Genomic DNA, 27,456 nt, shown 5'->3' on the forward strand with positions numbered 1-27,456 from the left:
AAAAAAAAAAAAAAAAAAGCTAGACATGCAATATTCATTATCATTTCTCATTATATATATACATATATATATATGTGTGGTGTGTGTGTGTGTGTGTGTGTGTGTGTGTGTGGAGTCATCATGGTCAATATGTAATACTATTCTTTTCTTTTCTTCGCTCAGGGCCTAACGGCGGTAGAACGACGTCTCTAGTAGGAAATAAGGGTGGTGGAGCAGGTGGTGGAGACGGAGGAGCCGCTAATTGCTGTTGTTGTAGCTGTAACTGTTGCTGTTGTAGTTGTAATTGCTGCTGCTGTAACTGATGCTGTAACTGTTGCTGATGTTGAGCAACCATTACCGGTGGCGGTGGATAAGTTGAGTAGTTAAAATACTGATTCTGTTGTCCCGGAGCGCTGCCACTACTCACTTGCGAAACACTGTGTCTCATTGCCGTTGCAAAACTAGAATCATTAGATGCAACACTCATAGTTAATGAATCAGATCTTTTCCCATATTGCTGCTGATGTGTTGATGTCGACGATGATGTTGACGTCGTTGTTGCTGTTGGCGCAGTTATTGCTGTTGGCGGTGGCGGCGGCGGCGGGAGCGGAGGTGGTGGTGGTGGTAATGATGGTTGAAACTCCGGAAAGGAAGATGATGATGGTGTTAAGCCGTAATAGTTGAAAAAACTGCCAATACTCAGCTGTCTCTGTTGCCGGTGTACTGATGCCGACGCTGCTGGTGCTGGTGCTGGTGCTGGTGCTGGTGCTGGTGCTGGTGCTGGTGCTCGGTGTGATAGGACAGGAATTGTAAAGTTCATTTGTGACATTAAATTCATATTTGCAGATGCAATTGATAATGATCGTGAACCTGCATGGGGTAGACCACCACTAGCATCACCGCCACCACCACCAGCATTTCCAATTCCATTCTCGTCATCTGCTTTAACTACTAAATCTTCCTCTAGTGCGATATACTCATGCATCCACTTCATAATGGAAATCTTCAACACTATTAAATTCAGCAATTCAACCCCATTCCAATACTTGTTAATGAACTTGATTCTGAGATGTTCCATCCAACATTCAAACACGGAATCCAATTTTATTTTTACATGCCATAACCATTTCTTGTTAAACTTCAACTCTTCCACCACATTTGGTGTTGCCGATCCACGACTAAAGATACCTGGGTGGTCAATTTTAAGCTTCTCAAAAAGTGGAGCCTTATCATCCAACAAAACAAATATTAATGTTTGCAAGATGTAATTCTCTTCAAATTGAACAAACTCGTCACACCATATCATCACCAACACTTTATTCATCATAATAAACCAATTTGTAATTAAATAATACAATTCTTGTAACTGAAGTAAATTAAACCGATCCAAATTTTTAATAATACCCAAATTCAAATAGTGCGAGAAGAATATTATAGGAATGGATACAATTGATATGTTATTATTTATGTCCAAGGGGACATTTTTGTAGTTTAAAAATAATCTCATTGAATTAGCCAAATTGTTGAAATTTGCATTCAAAGACGGATCCTTAGCTGCTAACCGTATAGCTTGATCAAGTGAATGATTCAATGTAGTTTCTCTCAATGTAAGGTAAATCAATTGCCAGTTGTAGCAATTCTCGGGGATGAAAATATAATTGCTCAACAATTCATGAAATTTCATGGGGCTATTGATTATTAAATTTTTACGAAACAATTCAAATAACTTCATCTCAACTCCATCTTCTTTCATACCTGTATGAAAATTATTTATAGATTTGTTAATTAAAATCACTGAATTGTGTAATATATTTTTACAGTCATAAATTGTTGTTGTTGTTGTTGTTGGAACTTCATTCAAGTCCAATTTTTGTAGATGATAGATCTTTAGCTCATTGGTCAAACAACTGATGACTATCATTTTGATCAATTTATCATCAATTGAACAATCCAGTTTTTCAAATTTCTGCATCAACTGAATTAATGTTGTTTCGTGGTATTCTCCCTCAATAGACAATGCCTTATTAATAAAAATAGAATGAATCTTGGGTATTTTCTCATCGTACAAATAAGTGGATAATAACATGTATATACTCCAAAACAATTTCATATTCTTGTCGATCAATTTCTCCTGTGGATTACTAAAATCAGTCAAATTTGAAATGATGATAAAACTGATTTGATCAAGATAGTCCAAAATAACCTTGTTATTGAGGTAAACTTTATGTTCTCCTTGTTCATCTTGTTCATCGATTTTGTAATTTTCGAAATCGTATTGAATGTATATAAAAGTTAAAAGAAACAAATTACTTGATATTTCAATTTGATCCATTGATACATTGTTGTTGTTATACAGGGGAATTAGTTTTTTGATAAGTAATATCCATGCTTTCTTGAAATACTCCAATGATTTGACTGGATTCTTATTGATTATGCATCCTAGCGATATTATGGAATATATCACGCCTATCTTGAAAAAGTTTGTAGATGTTGTTGTAACTGGTTGTTGTTGTTGTTGTTGTTGGTCATCACTACTGGAGGGGGTACTCATATTAACATGATGATACGTATTCAAATAATACATCAAATCTCTCAAAATTTGGTCAAAAACGGGGAATTCCAAAGCATGTTCTTGAATGTGTATGTACCCCACGAGAAACAACTCGCAAAGTAAACTGTTTTTTTGTTCTAGTGGTTGTACCGGTACACCATCAACTTCCTCTAGCAAGGTCAAGATGTAGTCTAATTTTTTTGTAATTGATAGTAAACCAATCAATTCCTTATCCTTGTAGCTGCTACTGCCAGTTGAAGAGCTCCTTCTCCTTTTCCTTCTTGGAGATGCAAAACTTTCTGGTTTTCTAACCTTTTTAAATGACTTTGCTTCGCCAATACTATTGGCTGGAGTCATCGTTGCTGCTGTATTGGACAATATATCCTGATCAAATGAGAACGGCATTGAGCTATGATGTAAAGCATTGTTATTGGAATGAGGACTAACATTGTTGTGGTTGTTGTGGTTGTTGTGGTTGTTGTTGTGGTGGTGGTGGTAATATAGTGGTGTACTTTGCAGATGTTGCATTTTTGTGTGTAGCAAAGATTGTTGAGCTGTTGCTGCTGCTGCTGCTGCTTCTGCTGCTGCTGCTGCTTCTGCTTCTGCTGCTTCTGCTGCTTCTGCTGCTTCTGCTTCTGTGGCTGCTGGCGGCGGCGGTAGCGGTGGTGGCAAGGACGGTGGTATGCACGTGCTGCTATTATTACTGCTGTGGTTACTTGTAAGGGGTGTAACATTATTATTGTGAGTATTTTCCTGCTGGTTCAGTATTCTAAGCGGTTCTTGATTTTCCAGTTGGTTCTGGTTCTTGATTTTTGGTGATTCTTGATTTTCCAGTTGGTTCTTGATTTTTGGTGGTTCTTGATTCTGATGCACTGTTCTACAATGTCGTTGTAACAAGTCTCTTCGAACAAAGGAACTTGTGCAGTGTAGACAGTGGAAAGGTTTTTCATTAGTATGTGACCTCTCATGTCGCTGTTTGTGTTCCGATCGTGAAAATGCTTTAGCACAGAAGCCACATATGTACTTCTTTTGAGGTGCCATTCAGCCTGAGGGTCTGTTGTCTGTTCTCTCTATAAAATCAAATGAGAACGGTTGTTTAATAATTTGTACTAGCATGTAGGGGTGGGGAATTTTTGTGTGTAAAACAAATGTTTAGACACTATCGAGGAAAGCGAGATGGTGTCGGTGTAGTCAGTGCTGCTCCACTATCGAGGAAAGCGAGATGGTCAGTGCTGCTCCACTATCGAGGAAAGCGAGATGGTCAGTGCTGCTCCACTATCGAGGAAAGCGAGATGGTCAGTGCTGCTCCACTATCGAGCAGAGCGAGATGGCTTGGTAAGCGGGGTTGGCCTATATGGAAGGACACACTGGGTTAAGGGCACACAGGGTTGGCCTATATGGAAGGGATGGAAGGGCACACTGGGTTGAAGGCACTGGGTAGAAGGCACTGGGTTGAAGGCACACGGGTTTGGCCAATATGGAAGGACACACTGGGTTGAGGGCACTGGGTAGAAGGCACTGGGTAGAAGGCACTGGGTTGAAGGCACTGGGTTGAAGGCACACGGGTTTGGCCAATATGGAAGGGCACACTGGGTTAAGGGCACACGGGGTTGGCCTATATGGAAGGGCACACTGGGTTAAGGGCACACTGGGTTGAAGGCACACGGGGTTGGCCTATATGGAAGGGCACACTGGGTTGAGGGCACTGGGTTGAAGGCACTGGGTTGAAGGCACTGGGTTGAAGGCACTGGGTAGAAGGCACTGGGTTGAAGACACACGGGGTTGGCCTATATGGAAGGGCACAGTGAATTGAAGGCACTAGCTCAAAGGCACACAGTTAGCCCAAAGTGTTGGCGAATTTCAATTTGGGCAATAAACCGAGAGCTAACTGAGCAAGTCAATAACGAGGATATCTTGTATATAAAAGAGTCGCCACCTAGTGTTAAAATTCACCCATACTATTCCTGCTATACTTTAAATTAATTTCTGTTGCAAAAATTTAGTGAGTATGTATAGAAGGACACTTTAAAAGTTTTAAGGGGAAGTAAGAGGAGAGAAAAAAAGAGGAGGCATAAATGAACTCACTTTGGGAGTATATATATATAGATAGATAGATAGAGTCAAAGAGATGGCAACAATAGTAGTAACCCACACGTTTACAACACAAGAAAGCATTTGTGTAAGGATACAAGAAAGCATTTGTGTAAGGATACAAGTGTATTATATCTCGACTGCTGCTAGTTTTTTTCTTCTTCGTAACCAAGGGAAGAGGGAGAGAGCTATTTGTAACTTAACTCAATTGTAGTTATTTTCTCCTGGCTACCAAGTGCTGTTAGATTTAGTACTCCGCATTTTTTACTTGTTTTGGTACAAGTACATTTTTTGCCTCAAAGTGTTTGATAATAATTGTGTTGGTTTTCTGTAGGTTTTACCGCGTAATAGGTAATAGGGATCTACTGGTTAGAGGTGTTGACAAAAACGGGAAATATTAGTGACACTATCGAGCGCTAAGTTGATTAGTCACACTATTGAGCGGAGCGAGATAGTGTCGCTAAGTTGATTAATCACACTATCTCGCTCCGCTCGATAGTGTCGCTTAGTTGATTAGTGAGAGTAGATGAATTAAGCTATAAAGTGTTGTGCCCCACTCGACACTATTAAGCAGAGCAAGATAGTGGAGCAGTAGAAACAAGTTGTGTGTATTATGCCCCACTCAACACTATCGAGCAGTAGGGACAACTTGTGTGAATTAAGCTATAAAGTGTTGCTGGTGTTGCTAGTATATGAATTAAGCTATAAAGTGTTGTGCCCCACTATCTCGCTCTGGTCGATAGTGTTGCTAGTGTTGCTCTTATTTTCTTGCAAATTTTCTCGGTTTTAGTCACGTGATGGGTTAAGAAAAAAATGCAATTTATAATTATATATTGTTCCTCCAAGTCAAATTTGTAGCAAAAATTTGTACATAAAGTTTCAAACTGATTTCAATGCTCTATCCTGCCTGATATTACGCTTTACCCCCAATGGTGCTATTTTCCCTCCCTTTGTAATTGGACAAACAATCCTCCTTTTTTAGCAAACTAAAACTCCGAGATCAAATACACAAACGCCAAACTGCAAAAACTAAATTTTAATTACTAAAAAGTTTTGAAATTTTTTTATTTTATATATTTTTTTATTTTTTTTATTTTTTTTATTTTATTTTTTATTTTATTTTTTATTTATTTTTTATTTTTTTATTTTTTATTTATTTTTTTTCTTTGGTAGTTCTCACTCTATCTCACATTCCTGCTCATTTTCCCAATTGCGTAATTGTTGAGGAGAGCATTACATTACATCAAACTTTCAAACATAACTTCAAATTATCAACTCCCACACCATCAAGTATCAACATTTCACATTAAGCCGAGTCTTTGTTTAACAAAGTCATATTGAGCAAAAGGTCAGTACTTCACTCTTCAACCCCCCTCAATTCCCTCTCAACTCGTTCCCCCCCTTAATTTCTTCTCAACTCGTTCCCCCCCCTCAATTTCCCCCCCCCTCAATTCCTTCTCAACTCGTTTCCCCTCCCCCTCCCCCAAGTGATGGCCCACTTGGTGACAACTCTCCCCACTCATCTTTATTTTCTCTTGTGAAATAGTTTATTCTTTTACTCAATCAATTGTGACCTAGTCTACTACTTTTTGATAACACCCCATTTTTGAGTGTCACTATTAGAGAATTTCTATAAAAAGTTATCCCCCTCATCGCCATTCTATGCCATATCCAAATTTTAAATAAAAGTTTAGAGTTTATCCTCCTTATTTCATTACTGATGTGGCATTTACCACCTCTTGCTCTTCTTTATCGATGAATATCTCCAACAAGATAGAAACGCCTTCAAATTGTTCTATTTAAATCATTTTGCAAAATCTAAACTTCTAGAAAAATAAAAATAAATTACCCAAACTTCTTTTCTCCCCCTCCCCCTCTCCTTGTTCTTTCTCCCCTTTCATTAACGGTTTGTAACTAAAGGTAATAGATTTCAAAGTATTTCCCTAGTGGCTGCGTTTTTTTTTTTGTTTTTTTTGTTTTTTTTTGGGGGGGGGTATCAAACGCCTATTAAAACTTTTACCCAATTCAAGTAATAATCTATAGCTGCGAAAAACAAAGTCCAAAATGAGAAAACTAGTGTCGATTGGAAAAACTTGTATTGAGTGTCTATCACTATCGAGCAGAGCGAGATAGTGGAGCAGCATGGACTAGTTGTGTAAAAATGTTTGCGTAAAGATGCCATCAAACCCGTGCCTAATATATGTTTATTGACTCTTCATTCCCTCACTCTACGATCTCACCAAAAATGAGCTCTCAATTTTTGCTCATCATCAAGTCATCTCCCATTTCCCCCTTCCTCTATAGAGCCATTTCCTCTCTTCCTCTTTGAAGCCATTTTCCCTTTTCCTCTCTAGCTCGCTATGCTCGCTAGATCTAACTTGCTATGCTCGCTAGATCTAACTCTATTTATCAAGTTTATAAATGAAAATCTAAAATTTTACTAGTTGGCATTGCATGCATTGTAAGCTAAAACTATCTCGCTTGGCTCGATAGTGGAGCAACACTTAATAGCATTACCTGTAGTCTTTTTCTATCAACCAGACTTGTTTCACTCGTCTGGCCTCTCTCTCTCTCTCTATTTGTTTCCTTTTCCATTCTTCACCTAACCATCTCCTTTTTATCGCCTTTATATTTCCTTGATTCTTGTTCTCTTAAAACCATTAGGATACAAGCAATAATGCTAATTTCTTCACTCACTATACCAGTTCCTTGATCACTATTTATATAGTCCCACGATTTGATAACACCGCGTTTAATGAAACTGCCATGTTTGTCCTCATTATCCAATTTCATTTTTACATCACCCAAATCAACAGAACATGCCAAGGGAGAGTTAATTAGTCTCTTGCTCCATGCTAATCTCATCTCTCCATCTATTCCTTTCCTATCTTGTTTTTGTATCAATCCTGCTAATTTGTTCTCACTCAAATCAATAGTCTTTTTCTTAGGGTCATGGAGTTTCATGTTATTAGTAAGTAATCCTAAAGAGCTTTGCATAACATATATTTTAATTGTGCTGTTCCGCGATGCAAATGCTGTAGATGTACCACTAACCCCGCCAACACATCTCATGTGAGTTCCCAGAAGTTCGAAATCAACAGAAGGGGAATAACTATTATTATTCAATAAGTAAACATCCCGGTGGGCCAATGTTGGAAAATGAAGTATATAGTATGTAATTTGATTACTGTGAATTTTGAAATCAACTCGACAAAATGTCTGTCTCTTCCCTTCTTGGTTATAGTTTTCAATAATGAGGAATGGTGAGTTGATAGAGAACAAATTGTTGAACAATTTCGAGTTACGTGAAAGAAGCGGACGCATTGTAGTAACTGATGATGGTGGTGGTGGTGGTGGTGATGATGATGCTGTTGTTGTTGTTGCTGCTGCTGCTGTTCTGCTGCCAACGCCTATCAGTGACCAACTAGGGTACAAGTGTATTCCCGTATGCAAATATGTCGACACAAGGGGAAGTTCTCTATAGTACCGAAAATCCAGAGACGCTTGACCAAAGATTTGACATTTGGGAGACTGGACTAATGTTTCTTGAGAAATTAACGATTCCGCATCTGAAGAGGGTGTTAACCCTTGTCTATTGTCATCATTATTATTTTCATTCTCACGATCTTGATCTCGTGCGACTAATTCATCAATTAATGTGCTTAATGTTTCTTGACTTTTGGACCGTCGTATCATCTGATCCGTAAAGCTAAAACTCGCGGCTAGTTGTGAAGTGTATAACTTTCTTTCTCTAGCTTACAACCCCCCCAACACCCTCTTTACTTAGTTATCTTTAACAAATAATTCTCTCATGTAACCCCCATTTTTATTCAAAGGGTTTCATTATTTTTTTTTTTTGCAAGCGCGATGAGAGATGATCTCGGAAATTGACCAATTGCTCTTTCAAGGCAGAAGAGATTTATTATAAACAACACATCGAGAGCTTCGCAGGTGTGTGATAGAGGGATACAATCGTTCAATTAAAGGACCAAGGTAAGAGGTGAAAAATGGGGGGGGGATGGCCTTTAGACACTATCGAGCAGAGCGAGTGATACTATCGAGCAGAGCGAATGATACTATCGAGCAGAGCGAGATAGTGTCAGTAGTCAGTCAGTAGTCAGTCAGTAGTCAGTCAGTAGTCAGTCAGTAGTCAGTCAGTAGTCAGTCAGTAGTCAGTCAGTAGTCAGTCAGTAGTCAGTCAGTAGTTAGTCAGTAGTTAGTCAGTAGTCAGTCAGTAGTCAGTGTGCTCCACTATCTCGCTCTGCTCGATAGTGTCATTCGCTCTGCTCCATAGTATCACGATAGTGTGGCTGCGAAAAAAAAAATTAATTGACCTTACCACAAGCATTTAACTAAATTATTTGATTGGTAAACAATACTTTTCTCAAGACAACTTGTTAAAACTTATATAGTCACACACGGGTTTGGTTGCATTTGGAGAAACAAAAGTGTTACATCTAAATCACCCCATAATATCGAGTTGAGTTACTTTTGATTGACTCCAAGAAAAGTCTGAAAAGGGGAAAAACTTTACTTGATAGAGACAAGAGAAAAATGCAATTGTAATTTTTTACACATATGGTGAAGTAAACAATGCCAAACCTGATTTATCAAACTCGTTAATTTTTGACCAATAAAATGCATCAAGACAGAGAGCATCTGTTGAAAAATTTATTTGAAGCGATTTGAGTTTTACTCTTTTTGCACGACCATCCCTAACGAATTATAACACTATCGAGGAGAGTGACACTATCGAGCAGAGCGAGATAGTGGAGCACACTGACTAGTGACTGACTAGTGACTGACTATTGACTGAATAGTGATACTGACTATTGACACTATCTCGCTCTGCTCGATAGTGTCACTCGGTCTGCTCCATAGTGCCACTCACTCTTTTTAAGCTTTTTGTATATAAACTAATATTAAAATTATGTAAAGATTGATATATATAAAAAAGTTTGAAAACAATTACAGTTAAAACAGCATACTTATTGAATACAACATTCTCACTTACTGAAACGCCAAAAGCTAACTAGGCAAAGCTTCTATTCGATACTGGATATTCAAACGCTTCCTCTGAATCATGATTCCCCAATCATTCAACAGTAAGAAAAAAAAAAAATTATTAAAAAATCCCAGTATCGTTGGAAAAAAAAATAAATAAAAACAATGCCAAAAGAAAAGCAAATGGGACTGTATAACAAGGAGAAGTAGTAGTAGTGGTGGTGATGGTGGTACAACAACAAAAAAGTATCCGAATTCCCCAATTCTTCAACTTTCATCAAAATCAAAGTACCAACATATTGTCCCATTGTAGCTGTTAATAATCTGCAATTAAAACTGTCATCTCCCCTTAATTCCCGTATTTAATTGTTTTCCCCAAAACAAATATATTTTTCTTTTTCCCCAGTAACATCTTTTCTGATTCCCCAATCAGATTATAGATGATATAAAAAAAATTTTTGATAATTGATGATAGTAAGTGTTGATAAAGTAAAAAAAAACACAAAAAAAAGGAATAAAATCCTCTCTTTATAGACTCTCTTATCCTGAAATAGTATTGTTTCTTTCAAATTGAGCCAATTGGATAAAAACCGAAAGTTGGTGATATAGATATAAAAAAATAAAAAAACATTGTCCTCCCTCTACTTGCGTAAAAAAAAAGGTAGGTCTCGTCACAAATTGCAATTAAAATCTTTGGTTGGATTTCTTCTTTTTGCTTTGAATTGATTTGTGAATATACACTGCACTGATAATCAAGAACGCAACGAAGATCAAGCAAAAGACAAGAATAACACCTGCTGGAAACATCTTTTTATATAAGAATTTTTTTTTTCAAGTAAAAATTTGACCGTTGCTGGGTGGAAAAAAAAAAAGAATAACTAAGCCGAAAGGTGGTTAGTGATGAATTGAGGGGGGGATGGGTGAGGGGGGAAGTCAATGGGGACGGGAAAAAGAATAAACGACACGGTTCTTCTCTCTAAAATAAAAGATATTCTAGCCAAAAAAAAGAACCAAAAAGAAAGAATTTCAGTACCTGAGTTGAAGAAGAAGAAGAAGAAGAGGAGGTTTTATAAAAAGGTTTTTCATCATCAAAAGTTTTTAGAAATTTTGTTTTGGCTTTTTCTAAAGCGCCCAAATGAGCGATTTTTTTTTTTCTTTTTTATTAGAAACGAAGCTTTTTTAGTAAGAGGTAGTCGTTCATGTAATAAAGTGTGCTTGTTTGGATCTGCTGGCCGATGCGAAGGAAAATTAGTGCAATTAGCCATAAAGTTTTCATTATTTCTTTTTCTTTCTATTGAGGTAATTTTTTTTTTTCTTTATCAACAAAAAACAAAAATAACAATACGCTACCATGTGATATCATGGAATACAAACCATCGGTTATAGCATCTAAGTAGGATGTACCTCCTACAAGGCATGAGTCTTATGCAAGATGGGAGAGGTGAAGAAGATGAGAGGTGGGTAAACTTAATACTTACAAGATAACGATTTTCATTTATAATGAGACTTGGGAAAAATAATATTGACTATTAGGGTAAGGCTATAAACGTTGGTTAGCCAACTGTCAGCTCTAACGGCATTGTAATTGGTTGACGGTGATGTATCCACAAAAGACAAGGAGGGGGGGATGGGGGGGGGAGGCACATTTTTTAGTTGCTCGAAAGGTATCAAAGAAAAGGACGATTTTGTACAATAAAAATGACTGAAAAAAAAAGCCATTAAAACTAAGTTGTCAAACTGGCTTTGGAAGGATTTTTTTTACTCATTGACTATTGGTCCACTCTTGGCCCAATAATACTCAATACTATTAACACTCACCAATACCATTAACATTCACCACCACCACCACCACCACCGCCACTGTGATCCGCTTTTCTCGGCTCCACTCTCCATACAAATTGAACCATTTCTTATTATTTTTCAATTATGTCATATTTGCTATTACTGTACCGAGAAAAAAAAAAAAAATATCTAATAGCAATAATAGTAGTCTTTACATGTGCACAGCTAATTGTACTACATTTAAATTGATACCACAATAAGTCTAATGCGTTTTCGCAGTTTTCTAGAGCTGGCCCTACTTATGAGCTGTATTAATTGTTAGTTGTTTATACCTATGGAAGCCGCGTTCACAATCAGAAGCTGAATTTGTAAATACAGCAGAGAAGTCGATTTGACTCCTTCACTATCGAGCAAAGCGAGATAGCGGAGCTAGTCAGTCGGGATAGTGAGATAGTGGAGCTAGTCAGTCGGGATAGTGAGATAGCGGAACTAGTCAGTCGGAATAGTGAGATAGCGGAACTAGTCAGTCGGAATAGCAAGATAGCGAAGCTAGTCAGTCAGAATAGCAAGATAGCGAAGCTAATCAGTCGGAATAGCAAGATAGCGGAGCTAGTCAGTGCCGGTATAATGAGAGATGCTCCACGATCTCGCCCTACTCAATATTATCATCATCCTCTTCTATTTTTTTTTTTTTTTTTTTCCATTTGACCATCGGTTGAAAATTTTCATCGGTGATAAATTAGGAAAATAATAACGACGATCCAAAGTGAACCGCGCGGCATTGCAGTACCCGTACCATATCCCAGGAGCCGCCATGTGTAAAGCAGAAATGAACAACTTAATTTTTCAACTATAATCAATTTCCTACACCAGATTATATTTTATAATTGTTGTTCAATCAATCCAGCATAATACAACCGGGGTTAATTCATTGAGGTATCTTATTCTCTCGGCTTTAAAAATTACAATATAGTATAATACACTACAATACATATACACACCTGGAATGCAACCAACACAAAAACCTACTCGCGGTCACGTGACGTACGATATATTCTACATATATATAACAGCACTAGTTTGCAATCTAATTGTGCAGTAGCTTGATGACAGTTTTTTTTTTAGCGATGTAGTAGATACAAGAGAAAGACTCTTTCACACTTCTCTTTCACACCTTCTCACACAGTCTCTTAATATATAAATTACTCTAATACGACATATAAATAAATAAAAAAACACGCCTTCTACAAATATTTCTCACCACATTATTACTCAATGGGTTTGAAAAAACCTGCATTTTTCTAAAACCAGATAGAACCCAGTTCCCATTATATTCATTTTTCCAATGACTGACAAATAGCACTACTTATTGGCACCACCCTGTCAAGTGATCCAGTGATTTGATTCAATCAATTGCTCGAAAATGTTTGAATAAAAATGAGAAATTGCATCTAGTTTCCTCCATCACGATTTGGATCCATTATGAAAATATCATATATCTGTTTTAAACTAGCTATTATAGCAGCCATCACAGTAATGAACCCCTTTGCAAAACACCCTAAATGCATAAATCAAAATAATAAATAAACTGAAAAAAACAACAAACACCGTTTTTTTTCCCCCTAATATTAATACAGAAAAATCAAAAAAACAAAACAAACTATTATAGTTTATTTGCCATTTTACATTACCACTCAACTCTTCTCACTGTGCTTGAATTCGTGTTTCATCATTCCAGAATCTGAATCACGTTTTATCATCATCATCATCATCATCATCATTACCAAAACAACGAATCACCAGCATTTTATTCTTGTATCTCGGAATGGGGCATGATAATATTTCATTCCGACTCGAGCATTCAATACGTATCGAGAGAAACAAATTGGTGCTTCTCCAACTTGCGTTTTGGTAACTTCTGTAACTAGTTTTGTTAGTCGTGTTTCTTTTCCACCTCGTCGTCGTGTTCGATTATCTCCAAATCCGTCTTTTTCTTTTTCTTCAAAAGATGTGCTTCTAACATTAGATGAAACCATGAATTTATCTAACTTATATTTATTATCAGCAACAAGGGATTGCGTAGTTTCAAAACACGGCGATACTTTACTCCACAAATGTAGGTTCCTTTGTGAAATAAACGGGGTTCTAAAACTATTTGTACTTGGAACACTTTTCGGTAGATATTGGATGTCTTTTGTTTTGGTTGTAGGTAGGCTATGTTGAAAATAATCTTCTTCTTCTCGTTGTTGTTGTTGTAGTTGTGATGATGATGATGATGATGGTGGTGGTGGTGGTAGTGGTGGCAGCGCATATTGAGTACGCTCTAAACAAGTCGTGCTAACTTCTTCTTCAGCAGATTTGTCAATAGCAGCTGTTCTTCTCGCATTAGAGGTTCCTTTCTCTAATTTGACTTGGTCCTCCTCTACTTTTAAAATCTTTTGTTTCTTGCTTGAGCTTGCTTTCTTCTTATTGTTTATCCTGTCTTTCTCCTGCACCTTTTGACTTGGTCTTGAAGATTTCTTGTACTTCCTCTCTTCCTTCATTTCCTCGGGTTTCGGTTCCTCCAAATCAAACTCAACAAGTCTTTTTTTTCTAGTTGGTCCATTTTCTTTAGCAAAAGCTGGCTTCTTTTTCGTAATAGCATTCTCCTTGGGAAACAATATATGGTCTTCTTCTCTTTTACTCTCGGAATTCTTTACATTCTCTGTCAAATCAAGTCTCAAGTGTTTGGAAAATGTACGCACATTTTTCTTCCATTCTTGCTTGTCTACTGATGTTTGTAATCTGATCAAATCAATTTTAGACCTTGAAGATAAATTATTGTTTAATTCGTAAATTATTGGGGACCTCGCTTGATACTTGGTAGTCCTCAAAGTTAATGGTTTTGGATTACACTGACTTAGTATCTCTCCACCATTCGTCTTTTCCAATAACTCAGTGATACTCAATGACTCACCAGCTGGAATTGCATTAGGTTGCGATGGCGTTACACAGTCCATCTTAACTTCCTTACGTAAAACATGGTCAATATCAACTTCGGAAAAAAATGCACACGATTGAGGTACTTCCTTGATGCCCAATTGCTCACAAAACATGGCTCTAGTCCATAAATTACTAATTTGTAGCAATAACGCCGCCACGTATTTATCCTTCTCTCTAACCAAATATCTCAATTCATCATGAACAGTTATTGCTAACCTTGCTTCAATATTGTATTTCTCAATTAAATACTCCATGGAAACAATCAACAAGTGTAAATAATCAACACCAGAACTTTGAATGGTCCAATTGACTCTTGATGTCATGTAGGTATTCTTGTTTAAATTACTTGCCTTTAAAGCATCGGTGATTCTCGCACCCAAAACTGGTGTTTTTGGTTCGGGTAACTTGGCAATAGCCTCTAAAGCATTAAACATTACAGATTCGCTACCGCCGTGGTACAATTGTTGCTTTGTAGCAGAACAAACTCCAATTTTTCCCTTGGTACTGGCATATAATTTGCGTGCGGTAGATTCAGCTTCTGCATCACTGATTTTCGAATTGAATTGCTTTAACAACCTAATTGCAAATTTAACCCCAGCACCATAAATTCTACCATAATTAAAAACTTTAGCATCATTACGAGAAATACCTAAAATTTGTGCCGTTTTGGAGTGTAAATCAGTCTTTTGCGATTTCTCACCTTCCAAAGTCATCCACCCCAATGCAGAACCTCCGTGTATTTCAAACATCGAATCCCCTACTAGTGACGCTATCCATAGCTCTTCAGAATCAACGTCAGCTCCAATAAAACAATACCCCTCGGGTGCTTCAACCAAAGATTTAAGTTCTGACCCTATACGATTCCTTTTAGAATTAGATGCAGTTAGCCAGGTATTCTCAGTAGCACGACGGGTAACAGTCCCCATTGAAGCCAATTGAGGAATAATTAATCCCACATCTTTATATTCTCTACTTTCCTTTTTGGTGTCAAAAAACTTGTTTTTGCCTTCTTCGTTAAAAACAACAAACTGGTCCATTATACGGTTTCTGTTGCTGGCCCAGTACGATGCCTCATTATTGAGTTTAACAATCTTTGCTGCGTAATCATAAGGAGATGTTAATGTGCCATCTTCAAAGTATCGAACATACCCCTTGGATAAGACTGTGGTACATCTCTGTGTGGGGCCATCTGGATGCGGAAGTTTGAACAAGACAAACGATTGACCATCTTCTTGTAACGCATCGTGAAATTGTTCCATTTCTTCCTCACTGAGCTTGGCTTTTGTATAGTTTCTTTCCTTTAGTTGATCATGTATTTCCGCATCAAATGGCACTTTGAAGCACCATCCATTAGAATTAGTCCAGAATAAAGGATACCCTTCCCATTTTAACCTCAACAATAATGGAGTGATTCTAGTTCTCAAAGTTAAATTCATTTCAACCCCCTTTTTAGCCCTGAATAAATCTCTATACCATTCAGGAAACCCAGTCATAAAGGCATTGTTCTTATATGGCGTACCATCCTTCTTTAATCTTTCTTTTTTCAAAGTCCAGTCTAATTGGCTTAGCCATGGGTCCTTTTCATGATCTGGCTCTAATTCAGGTTTGTTTTCAGTAATATATCTAACCAACTCGTTAGCTAACCCTTCTAGTGTATTGATCACCTCTACTCTATTTTTTTCGTAACAAGCTTCAGCCGAATCTATATATTTCTGCCATTTTGTTGTTGTTGGTAGGATCAAGGTGCCCAAATGTTTCAAAGCAGCAAATGATACGGGATGAGGTATTTTTTGGAAAAAAGTTGAAAATAGTTTTTTGGTCACTTGGAACGTGACATCGACATCATTAGCGCAATAGTCCATCAACTTTGGGAAATTTTCGATAATCTCCATAGGATTTAGGGAAGAGAAATGATCACGAATTTGTTTCTCCATAATAATATTGCAATGAAATTCAGCGACATTAGCTAAGGAGTTTGGTGTGCCTTGTAATAACCAAGGATCTTCTTCAATAAACAGCTCGGGGGATGCTGTAAATGCATCCAAATCATTTTTCAAAACTAAGTTATCATTATCATTATCAATATCATCGTCTTCATCATCTTCTTTAAGAGATTTTTTATTTCTGTTTGCATTGTATTTTTGCCATTTGAAACGCTGACGCGAACATATACCGCTAGTGGCAACATGTAGTGCCATGCCATCCAAGTATAATGCTTTGGACCGTTTTATATTGTACTCCTCCAATATCCTAGCTCTATCGTAACTAACGTTGTAGCCAATAATTAACTTGTGGCGCTTAGCACAATCCATAGGAATCAAGTGATTGAAATCGAGCTGAGCCTTTGGGTTCTGAGCAAGTTGTACAAGTGCTGGAGAGACCCAGCCATACCAAGCTTTTGAAGAGGCGCAAGTTGCCAAAACAGGGTACTTTGAAACTTTGTACAAGACTTCAACATCGAATACCAAACTATCTTCCATTGGGTGTGGTACTTGTTCTGGATCTGCACCCATTGTATACCGTGTCCAGCCCGGTTGCAAGATCCAAGATTCTAAGGATGGTCTCTTTGGAAGCAGGCTATTTGGCAGCAAAAAGTCTTGTGCCATTGATAAGTATGGGTCAGCGAATTTTTGACCTAATTTATAAAAATGTTCGTCTAGGGTTTTGCCAACCAAATCGGGGAATCCCTTTATAGTGATTGGTTCACTAAGTTGAGTCTTTTTACCTAGTAGATCGTTTTCTCTCAAGTGGTTCTTTGCTGCTTGTAGTAGCTGTGGAAGTCTTGGAGTTTTGTAATCGTCATTTTTCGTTGTTGGGAATACTTTTGAGTGTAGTTGATTTGACAAGTATTGGATACCAACTTGATTGACTCGCGGTTCCTCTGAAAAGGGGGGTGGCGATGTATCATTGGTGTAGTCTGTTGTACAAGATGCCTGTGGTTCCTCTGAAAAGGGTGGCGATGTATCATTGGTGTAGTCTGTTGTACAAGATGCCTGTGGTTCCTCTGAAAAGGGTGGCGATGTATCATTGGTGTAGTCTGTTGTACAAGATGCCTGTGGTTCCTCTGAAAAGGGGGGCGATGTATCATTGGTGTAGTTTTTTATACAAGATGCCTGCGATGAGGTTGAAGCCAAGTTGCGGATCCAAGGTTTATAAATTAAGAGTCGCGGACGAATTCGTAGTAGTAGTATCGGTCGTATAGCCATAGTAGCTTTGGCTAATATTTAGTTACTTCTCAAGAGTATGGAATATTTTCTCAAAGTTTCTTCATAGAGTAAACAGTGATGATTAAACAAACGTTAAAGGGTTCAGGGTGTAAGGAGAAAAATTAACTATCGAGCGACATCAGGAGCGACACTATCGAGCGGAGAGAGACTAGACGAGTGAAACGAGTCTAGTCGATAGTAGATAGGTCAATACTATCGACACTATCTCGCTTTGCTCAATAGTGGAGCACACAGACTACACCAATACACAAACAGTGTCGAAGAGTACAAGGTACGTCAGTAATTAACTATACTCTATATTATATATTTAGTCTAATAGAGGAATACCAGAGTACAAGAGTATATGTAGATAAATCAGTATATAGATGAAGAGTAGATCAATAGACCTGGGCACTCCACTAGGGAGCGAAGCGAACTAGTGGAATAGAGTATCAGCTCGCTCTTTAGTGGAGTAGATAGACAAAGAGTATTTAAATTTTATTTACCAATTACCATATCTAGATTAAGATGATCTTGTTTGATGTTATTTTTGAGTTTAACCTAGTTTCCCAACAGATTCTAACCATCTAGTTGATGGCCTTGGTTAATTCCAAATCAAGACAAAATGAAAATAAAAAATTTGGTGCAAAAAAGGAATAAACATCACTATCGACACTTTCGACACTATCGAGCGAAGCGAGATAGTGGAGCACATAGATTACACCAATACACCGACAGTGTCGATAGTAGTCTGTGTGCGACTATCGACACTATCGACACTTTCGACACTATCGAGCGAAGCGAGATAGTGGAGCACATAGATTACACCAATACACCGACATTGTCGATAGTAGTCTATGTGCTTCAATCGACAGCATCTCGCTTCGCTCGATAGTGGAGCACACAGATTACTATCGACACTATCTCGCTTCGCTCGATAGTGTCGACTCACAGTAGAGTGAGGTAAAAATACAGTAAAGAAAGATTAGTAGTGAAAAAAGAATAGTAGTCGTAATAAAAGTAGTGATAAAACCAGTAAAACAGTAACAGCAAAAAAACAGCAGTGGTAAAAGAATAGTAGTGGTAATAAAAGAACAGTTGTGAAATATAGAAACAGTATGGTAAAATAGAACAGTGAAGTAAAATAAAACAGTGAGGTAAAATATAAAACAGTAGTGGTAAATTACACTATCGACACTATCTCGCTCTGCTCGATAGTGTCGATCGTGTCGCTCGATAGTGTAAAAAAGAGCAAGAGAGTAAAACAATAACAGTAGAAAAAATAGTAACAAAAAACACCAGTGGAAAAAGTAATAGTAAAAAGCAATAATACTAAAAACAACAAAAGAAACACAGTAATAGTGAAACAGAGTAAGCCAGTAATAGTAAAACAGAGTAAGCCAGTAATAGTGAAACAGAGTAAGCCAGTAATAGTGAAACAGAGTAAGCCAGTAATAGTAAAACAGAGTAAGCCAGTAATAGTAAAACAGAGTAAGCCAGTAATAGTAAAACAGAGTAAGCCAGTAATAGTAAAACAGAGTAAGCCAGTAATAGCAATAAACAGTAACAGTAAAAAAATAGTAATAGTAAAACACAGTAAAATAACAACAAAAAAAACAGTAACAATAAACAGTAAAACGGTAGTAGTAAAAACCAGTAAGACAGTAATAATAAAAACAATAAAATAACAAAACAGTAAAACAGTAGAACAGTAACTACTCTTCGAAGCTAATGACTATATATGGAATAAGTTGAATTACTAAACTCAAAGTTGTTTTAGAACGGTAAGAGTAAAAAACGGTAAAAATACAGTAATGGTAAAAATACAGTAATGGTTAAAAAGAGCAAGACAGTAATAGTGAAACACAGCAAAACTGTTCAACAGTTCAACAGTAAACAGTAACAGTAAAAAAACAATAATAGTAAAAAAACAGCAAAAAAAACAATAATAGTAAAACACAGTAAAATAACAGTAAAATAGTAAAACAGTCTTATAGTCTTATAGTGATAGTAAAATAGTAAAACAGTCTCACAGTCTTAGTCTTACAGTCTTAGTCCTACAGTCTTAGTCCTACAGTCTTACAGTCTTAGTCTTACAGTCTTAGTCTTACAGTGATTAATAAAAAACAATAGTAATAGTAAAACCGTAAAAACGGTAATAGTGAGACACAGTAGAACAGTAATAATATAACAGCAAAAAAATAATAAAACAATAATAGTAAAACAGTATAGGTAAAGAAATAACAGAATAAAGTAACAGAAATAATAGAAACGAGAAAATAGACATGCCAGTGTAGGTGGTGGGAATAGACAAGTAACAAGTAACAAGTAACAAGTAACAAGTAACAAGTAACAAGTAACAAGTAACAAGTAACAAGTAACAAGTAACAAGTAACAAGGATAAAAGGTTAAATTGTCTATGTATTAACAATAAAAGTATTATAATAGATTCTAATATCAAGCTTCTCTTTTAATTGGCACTACCATATATTCCCAATTCAAAGTAAATAAAATTATAACCCTCTCCAATATTTTCAATATTCTCAATATTCTCGAGGTAATATCAAGATCTCCCTATTATTTCTATTATATTTATTGCAAGATCGACTCGACACTATCGAGCGAAGCGAGATAGTGGAGAGAGACTAGATGAGTGAAACGAGTCTAGTCGATAGTAGATAGGTCAATACTATCGACACTATCGACACTATCGAGCGAAGCGAGATAGTGGAGCACTCTGACTGACACTATCGACACTATCGACACTATCGAGCAACTCTGACTGACACACTCTGACTGACACTATCGAGCAACTCTGACTGACACACTCTGACTGACACTATCGAGCAACTCTGACTGACACACTCTGACTGACACTATCTCGTTCTGCTCGATAGTGTGATGATATCTCTACTTTAGTGTCAGTCAGAGTGCTCCACTATCTCGCTTCGCTCGATAGTGTCGATAGTGTCGATAGTATTGACCTATCTACTATCGACTAGACTCGTTTCACTCGTCTAGTCTCTCTCCGCTCGATAGTGTCGAGCGGTTCCGCCGCGTTTTAACGGCCCCCCGCCCCCGCCGCAACTGAAGCCCAGCGCAAAAAAACGAAACCAAAACAAAAAAAAAAAAAAAAAAAAAAATTTAGTCAAACCATCAACACAGAGAGTTTTGATATTCAAACCCAAATTTCAATTGCCAACCATCGGTAATAGAAGGTAACAACAGGTAACAGCAGGTAGTAACAGTAACAGTAGGTAATTGTATCTATCTATTACTGTTTCAATTCAGCAAGAGTCGCAGCGAAAAAAGAGAAAAAGTCAAGGAAGCAAACTCCAAAGGTTAAAGATAAAATGTCGAGGTTTTCCAAGTACAAAAAAGCCGATTTGAGAGACCTCTTGAAAAAGATTGGTGTTCATACGGTAACAAAGGATAACAAAAAAGTCTTGGTCGAGAAGTTGGACAATTATTTGGCTAAAAATTCCAAGGATATTGCTTTGGTGGAGAAGATTTTGGAAGAATCCGGTGCAAACGAAGTAGATGAGGAGGAAATCACTATTGTTGAAGAAGGAGTCGTAGCTGAAGAGGAAGAAGAAGAAGAAGAGGAAGAAGAAGAAGAAGAAGAGAACGACAAGGCAGAGGATGAGGATGAGGACGAGGACGAGGACGAGGATGAGGATGAGGATGGGGAGGACGAGGAGGAAGAGGAAGATAAGGATGACGATGAGGAGCAAGACAAGGATTATAACGCACCTCCCCCCTTAAATTTAAAAGAGACAATTATTGACCCAATACTCGCCCGAAGCGAAGATGCAATTGATAAATTCTACCAATTTACCGATTGTGTAGGAATAACATCATTGGAAACATCCGAAAAGTTAAGAGACCAGTTATCTTCAACAGTAACATTAAACTATCTTGAAATTGGATTGGAATTTATCGTCTTTTTATATAACTTTACCAAAATCGTTCCACTCAATAAGAATAAACTATTCCATCAATTATTACATGATAACATACCATATTTAGCTACCTCGACAATTCCATCATTGGAAATCACAGGTTTATTCGATTATAAAGCAATTGTCACCGGTATTACTTGGACAATTTTGGCTGTCTTGTTACCTTCGATCATATCTTATTTTGTTAATTTCACATCAAGGGTGATTGAAATCGAAGACGATGAATATTTATTTAGAGTTTATTCATTTGATCCATTCATCTTTGCCCTTGCTAAATTATTGGTTTATTATTTCGTTGGTCAAAGCACTATTTTGCAATTTGCTACTAGTGAGTGTTTATTAAGCAGCTTATGGAATAAATCCTTGATCCATTTGGGATTGTACCATACTTTTGCTTCAACGTTGGGTACTTTACCTTACATCTTGGGTGGTGTCAATGTTTTGATTGCCTTGTACTCCCAGTTTGAAGAATACTAGGAAAAGTAGGGTTCATCTTGATATATATATATCAGGGGTTGCTTTTCTCTCCCTATATTGATAAAGTTGATATGGTTTTTGAGGAATGAAGCTTTTCAACAAAGTCTCTTCCTTTAGAGGACTTTTGTTGTATCTTGTTGCTGTTGTTGTTGCTCCTTTTTTTATATATACTTTCACTTCACTTGAATTGTGTTATTCTTTATAATTTCATGACAACTAGGCCAGGGAGCAACAAATAGAAAAGAAGAAGAAGAAGAAGAAGAAGAAGAAGAAACAAACACAATCAAATTGACTGTTGAATTGGGAAATCACAAGAAATGGAGAGACAAGAGAGAGAATCAAACGGGGTGCTTTTTTTCAACAATTGATTAAATGCTTTTGTTTTAGCCGATTGTTTTATCGCTTTATCGTTTTACAGTTTTACAGTTTTACAGTTTTACAGTTTTACAGTTTTACAGTTTTTACATTTTTATAGTAGTTTAGTTTTATAGTTTTGTCGTATTTTTTTATGCCCTATATCTAATCATGTAGCACAATCATTCTGGTGATAATGACACACTCGCGATAAAACTCGTCTACGTAAAGGAGATGCGGAAAAGAAGAAAACGTATCTAGACAAGTTGTATATCGTGAATGCTACGTCATTCAATTTTCGCTACCACACAGAGGCTGCAAAAGGCTGCAAAATAGTTTATGGATCACAGAAAGAAAAAAAGGAAGATCAAGTCCTCTAGCAATACACGTCAAAGAGAAATACCACAAGAGTCTATGAATAATGTTTGATATTGCTTAAACTATTGAATAAAATAAGTGATATGAGACACTATCGAGCGAAGCGAGATAGTGTCAATAGGAGCTTATGTGCTCCACTATCGAGCAAAGTCAGATAGTGTCAATAGTAGCACATAGACTACTCATGAAGATTTCTTAAACTCCACTAGAAGAAAAAATGTATTAGGGATCTAAAAGCGCAATTGAAACCAAAACTAGATCTTTTTATGATACATGATGACCATCATCTTTTGAAGTTGATGTAACTAAAACCTGATTGACATCCTTAGGGGGCTGTAAAATGAGCAGCCCCCTAAGGATGTCATCTTTTTTTTTTTGCAACTGTAACCACCCTTTTTAATTTTCATAGACTACACCAAATAAAGGCAAAATAAAACAAAATATAACAAGTTATAATCTGTACTGATATCAAGGACAGAACACCGATTATTGTAGAGAAAAGTGTGTGGTATTGGCCTCTTTATGTTGCAATGAGTTTTTTTCTTCTGGTACAGTATAGGACATCAATGCAATTAGCATCGTTTGACAAATTAAAGGAAATCGTTGAATTCCTCAAATATCCTACCACTCCCCTCTCCTCTCCATTCGATAACAGTAATTTACACAGTAGTTTCTTTTTTACAATAGTAACTTACACAGTAGTCTCCTTTTTTTTTTACTTGCCTATAGGCCATCTTGTTTCAATACCCATTGATTTCAAATCATTGATCAATTCATCAGACTTGGCGCCCATTGGCCCACAAAAGTGTTTAGTAATCTTTGTCAATAATCCAGTCTCGGAATATTTCTGTTCCAAGTTTCCGTCTACAAATTTATCTCCTTTGATGCCAATACTTCCAGAGTCAAGATCATAAGGAAACGGCATACTATTGAGTGGGCCATTCCTGTCTGATCCACTCAATGATGCAGCTGCCGCAGCTGCAGCACTTAATGATGATGATGTTTGTATTGTTGTTGCTGAGGCAGCGGCTGCTCCATTTGCAGCTGATGTCGACGTGGCAGCTCTTCTTCCTCTTCTTTTTAATGGATGATTGGGACTTGACCCAGAAGCAGAGGTGATGGTATTACTATCACTTGCATTTGTGTCTGATCCAGAAGTAATCATGACTCGATCGTATAACGGATTATTGAAGATCTTATGCTTCATTGCCGACGAAGATGCTTTCACATCGGATTTTTGTTTGCGGGGAAGATCGCTTGTTATTATCGAGAATTCCCTTTGCGTTATGAGGGGCATGAAGTCATGCACTATTGGTATTTTATTATTAGTATGTGTTTTTGATGACAGTTGGTTTAATTTGGATATACCGCCACCATGTTTACCTTCGGTTGATTGTTGTTGCTGCTGCTGCTGCTGCTGTTGTTGTAGTAGAAATAGTAGCTGTTGTTGTTGTTGTTGTTCCTGCAAAATAACATTAGTTATTCCACCAAACAATTTAGATGATTCCTTGCTCTCGATATTAAAGATATCCCTTTTCTTGTCATCCTGGTCTAAACACTCCTGAAACAAATCACGCTGGTACTCAAAGAAATTTTTCAATTTTTCCAATTTATTAATAAGGATCAAATTTAAATGTTTATAAACATAATTTGAATCGTGATAAAAACCAAGCGAGTTTTTTAAAAGTTCATATTTTTCAAAAAGTTTTAACTTGACTAATGAATAATCTCTTTCAACTTGAAAGTGTTCCATGAAATTGCTCAATTCGGAATCCCCCACACTAATCGGGCTCGTAGTATATCCAATATTACAATTTTGCAAATTCTTCAACCGGCGTAGAAGATGATACTTTTTGGAATGGTATATATCTTCTCCGTTGCTTTTTTCAAAATCAATATAATTCTCTAATGATTTTTTCAAATTCTTTCTCCGTCTTTGTTTATTGCTTCCCGTGGTTAAAGTAATCTCTCGGTAATGGGTGGGAAATACTTCTGTCCTATTGATTCTCTCTAATCCTTTCATAGCTTCATTTGGATAGCTATACTCATTCTCAACCATTCTCTTGGCGAACTTTACTTTCCCTGCCGATTTCCTCATATTGCTATATCTAGGGTCAACTTTAGTGAAAATTGGGTCCATGTACTTTTGGTCAAATATATCCTCGGTCTTCCACTCTTCTTCATATTGATCTTTGTACGTTTCGTTACTAATATTTTCGTAATACTTTTTCATTTCTAGCTCTCCTTCATTCATTGCACTTTCTTCATCACTCACCTTTTCTTTCGTTTCCAATTGACCTGCATCAATCCCATTCTCATCTTTATTCAATTTAAACAACTTTTCATGCTCTTTGAAGCAAAACCCTTCTTCTTTAGCCTGTAATCTCATGTCCGCAATCGATCCCGCAGCACTAGCAACCACCATGTCTGTACGGGGTAGATTTTGATTAGCCTCAATAAAAGATTCGAATACTTCTTCAGGTGTCAAAGAAGAGTATTGTGCAGATAAAGGGTATGCCATGAAGTTAGGCGGAGGAAAAGGTAAAGGCGGCGCTTGTATCCACACCTTGTTTGATGGTTGGGCCGGCAATGGTGGTTGCGAGCTCAGCTGTTGTACTTGTATCCGTTCCTTGTCTGAAGAAGGTGGGGTAGGTGGTGGTGGTGGTGGTGGTTGTGATGATGAGGCTTCATTTTGAACTGGCAATTTTGATTTGGTTACATCCTTTGACCCTCTTTGCTTAGAAGTTGTATTTGTTTCCTTTTTCACGGGAGTTGTTGTAAATGGTTGTTGCGCCATCTTGGGTTTTCTTCCTCTTCTTCGAACAGGCGCAACTTCGGGCTCGGGTACAGTAGCTGGAGTAGGAGTTGGAGTTGGAGTCATTGTTGGAGTAGACGTCAACGGCGAGTTTTTATCATTACTAGTAGAGTCCTTTTCCCCTACTTCACCATTTTTGGGAAATTGCTTCAGTAATTGTTCCTTGAATCTCTTTTTAAACGAAGCTAGGGAATAGGGCAAGGTATCAAAATCAACCACTGGAGGTGGCGGGTATATAAAAGGCACCATGATACCTCCCTTTTCAAATTCACTTAGTTCGTCTTCGTCATCGTCTTCTTCTTGTTCTTCTTCGTCTACGTCTACGTCAGCCTCTACCTCTATGTCAGCTTCCTCAGCTTCTCCTTCTCCTTCTCCTTCTTCTTGACCTTCACCTTTACCATTCCCACCGTCCTCATCATTTGCATCATCAAAATTATTTGCAGATGTAGAGGATAATGGTGGTGGTGGTGGTAGTAGCGGTTTTCGCCTCGAAACGGGATCTTTTCCTGTTACTTTTGTCGTTGGCGGCGTCCTACTTTTAGGTATAGGAGGTGGGATAGGGGGTGGGAATTTCTCGATTATCCCATGAACCTGCTTCAACAAATTCAAATCACTTAAATCAGTAGTAACATCGGTGAAAAAGTCCGTAGTAATGGAAGGTGGGTGGATTATAGGAATAATATTCACTGGTACAGAGTTCAAAAGTGGTGCATTAGAAAGTGCTTGTTGTCGCTTATTCAAATGGTCAACTTTTGCATCTAAATATTTATTCGGTTGAGGAGATTGGAACCTATTAGTGTTATCACCATGCTCCCGTAAATTTTTTGATGGTTTTTTGGTCGAGTTGGATAAGCTTGTCTTTTGCTTCTTAAGAGGTGGCGGGTTAAATATAGCGGCTAGTTCTTCTTTAGTTGGTATTCTTACTGGCCTCTTAAAAGTTCGTATATATGAATGATCCATTTCTTGGTAAAAAAAAAAATATCAATCTCCAAGTCCCTCTCGGTGTGTGAATTACTCCTTATCTCAGCTGAATTAGTATCTGGCTCTATAACAAGTACAGATTCTATTCAAATCTTCTCACAAGATGTAAGAAAACCTCACCTTGTTAAAGAAGAAAACCTCACCTTGTTAAAGAAGTGATTAGGTTCCTTCCCTCTTTGAAGTATTATTGCAAAAAAAAAAAAAAAAAAAAAATTGAGAATAAAAGCTGGTGGTTTTTATGCTTGTAGAATCTTTGAATTGATTGTTAAAATTGGTCTTGGGATGGAGGGTAGAGAATAGAACAGAAGGCTATCAGGAGAAGTAGTTTTGGCGAGTAGGACTGTGGTGCAGCTGTGGGTACAGAATGTAACGATTGTGAAGTTGAAGTAAAGAATGTGCAAGTTTAAATTAAGAGAACTCATGGAGACGAGTTTAAAAAAAAAAAGGAATTTTACATTGGCTGTTGCGTGAGTAGTTTACTCGCACCGATACTATATTTGAAAGTGAAATTGAAAAGAGGCAAGCCAAGAGATTTGCGATATTTTTGATCAGCCTTATAAGCTAAGCTATGATACCTTGAAGAGAGAACTGTGGGTAAATGTGTTTATACTAGTGGTGGTTGAATAAGAGTAATGTAGTTTTAAAGGTTGCGAAAAAAGAAAAAAGATTTTGATTAACAAAATGTTTTTTCGCAATCAAACAAGCGAGCGCAGCGAGCTAATACTTGAGCGAGCGCAGCGAGCTACAGTAGAGAGTAAGTTGCTTGGTTATATACCTCTACAAGACTAGCTGACACGGTGCTAGAGTCAAGAGTAAAGCGTTTTACTTCAGCGAGCGCAGCGAGCTACAGTAGAGAGTAAGTTGCTTGGTTATATACCTCCAAAAGACTACTTC

The 27,456-nt window shown here is 37.3% G+C and overlaps 5 protein-coding genes across 5 annotated transcripts; 1 reads left to right on the forward strand and 4 right to left on the reverse strand. All coding sequences in view use genetic code 12, as the record gives it.

Annotated features, from left to right (window-relative positions):
- Positions 1 to 124: 124 nt before the first annotated feature.
- Positions 125 to 3,571, reverse strand: TRY5 (Try5p; the record flags this gene model as incomplete). Its single annotated transcript, XM_049324246.1, has 1 exon — positions 125 to 3,571. One exon carries the CDS (start codon positions 3,569 to 3,571, stop codon positions 125 to 127), a length of 3,447 nt encoding a protein of 1,148 aa, XP_049179947.1.
- Positions 3,572 to 7,219: 3,648 nt separating this feature from the next.
- KGF56_002964 (uncharacterized protein) lies at positions 7,220 to 8,317 on the reverse strand (the record flags this gene model as incomplete). Its single annotated transcript, XM_049324248.1, has 1 exon — positions 7,220 to 8,317. One exon carries the CDS (start codon positions 8,315 to 8,317, stop codon positions 7,220 to 7,222), a length of 1,098 nt encoding a protein of 365 aa, XP_049179948.1.
- A 4,886-nt stretch (positions 8,318 to 13,203) lies between these two features.
- Positions 13,204 to 17,595, reverse strand: KGF56_002965 (DNA-directed DNA polymerase gamma; the record flags this gene model as incomplete). Its single annotated transcript, XM_049324249.1, has 1 exon — positions 13,204 to 17,595. The coding sequence occupies one exon, from the start codon at positions 17,593 to 17,595 to the stop codon at positions 13,204 to 13,206; it is 4,392 nt and encodes a 1,463-aa protein (XP_049179949.1).
- Positions 17,596 to 20,948: 3,353 nt separating this feature from the next.
- On the forward strand, positions 20,949 to 22,034 carry KGF56_002966 (uncharacterized protein; the record flags this gene model as incomplete). The annotated part of the gene is made up of 1 exon (XM_049324250.1): positions 20,949 to 22,034. One exon carries the CDS (start codon positions 20,949 to 20,951, stop codon positions 22,032 to 22,034), a length of 1,086 nt encoding a protein of 361 aa, XP_049179950.1.
- Positions 22,035 to 23,481: 1,447 nt separating this feature from the next.
- FGR47 (Fgr47p) lies at positions 23,482 to 26,541 on the reverse strand (the record flags this gene model as incomplete). Its single annotated transcript, XM_049324251.1, has 1 exon — positions 23,482 to 26,541. The coding sequence occupies one exon, from the start codon at positions 26,539 to 26,541 to the stop codon at positions 23,482 to 23,484; it is 3,060 nt and encodes a 1,019-aa protein (XP_049179951.1).
- Between the last annotated feature and the right edge of the window lie 915 nt (positions 26,542 to 27,456).

This window comes from Candida oxycetoniae, assembly GCF_023343755.2.
Source record: "Candida oxycetoniae strain CBS 10844 chromosome Unknown scaffold22, whole genome shotgun sequence".
NCBI classification, from domain to species: Eukaryota; Fungi; Ascomycota; class Pichiomycetes; order Serinales; family Debaryomycetaceae; genus Lodderomyces; species Lodderomyces oxycetoniae.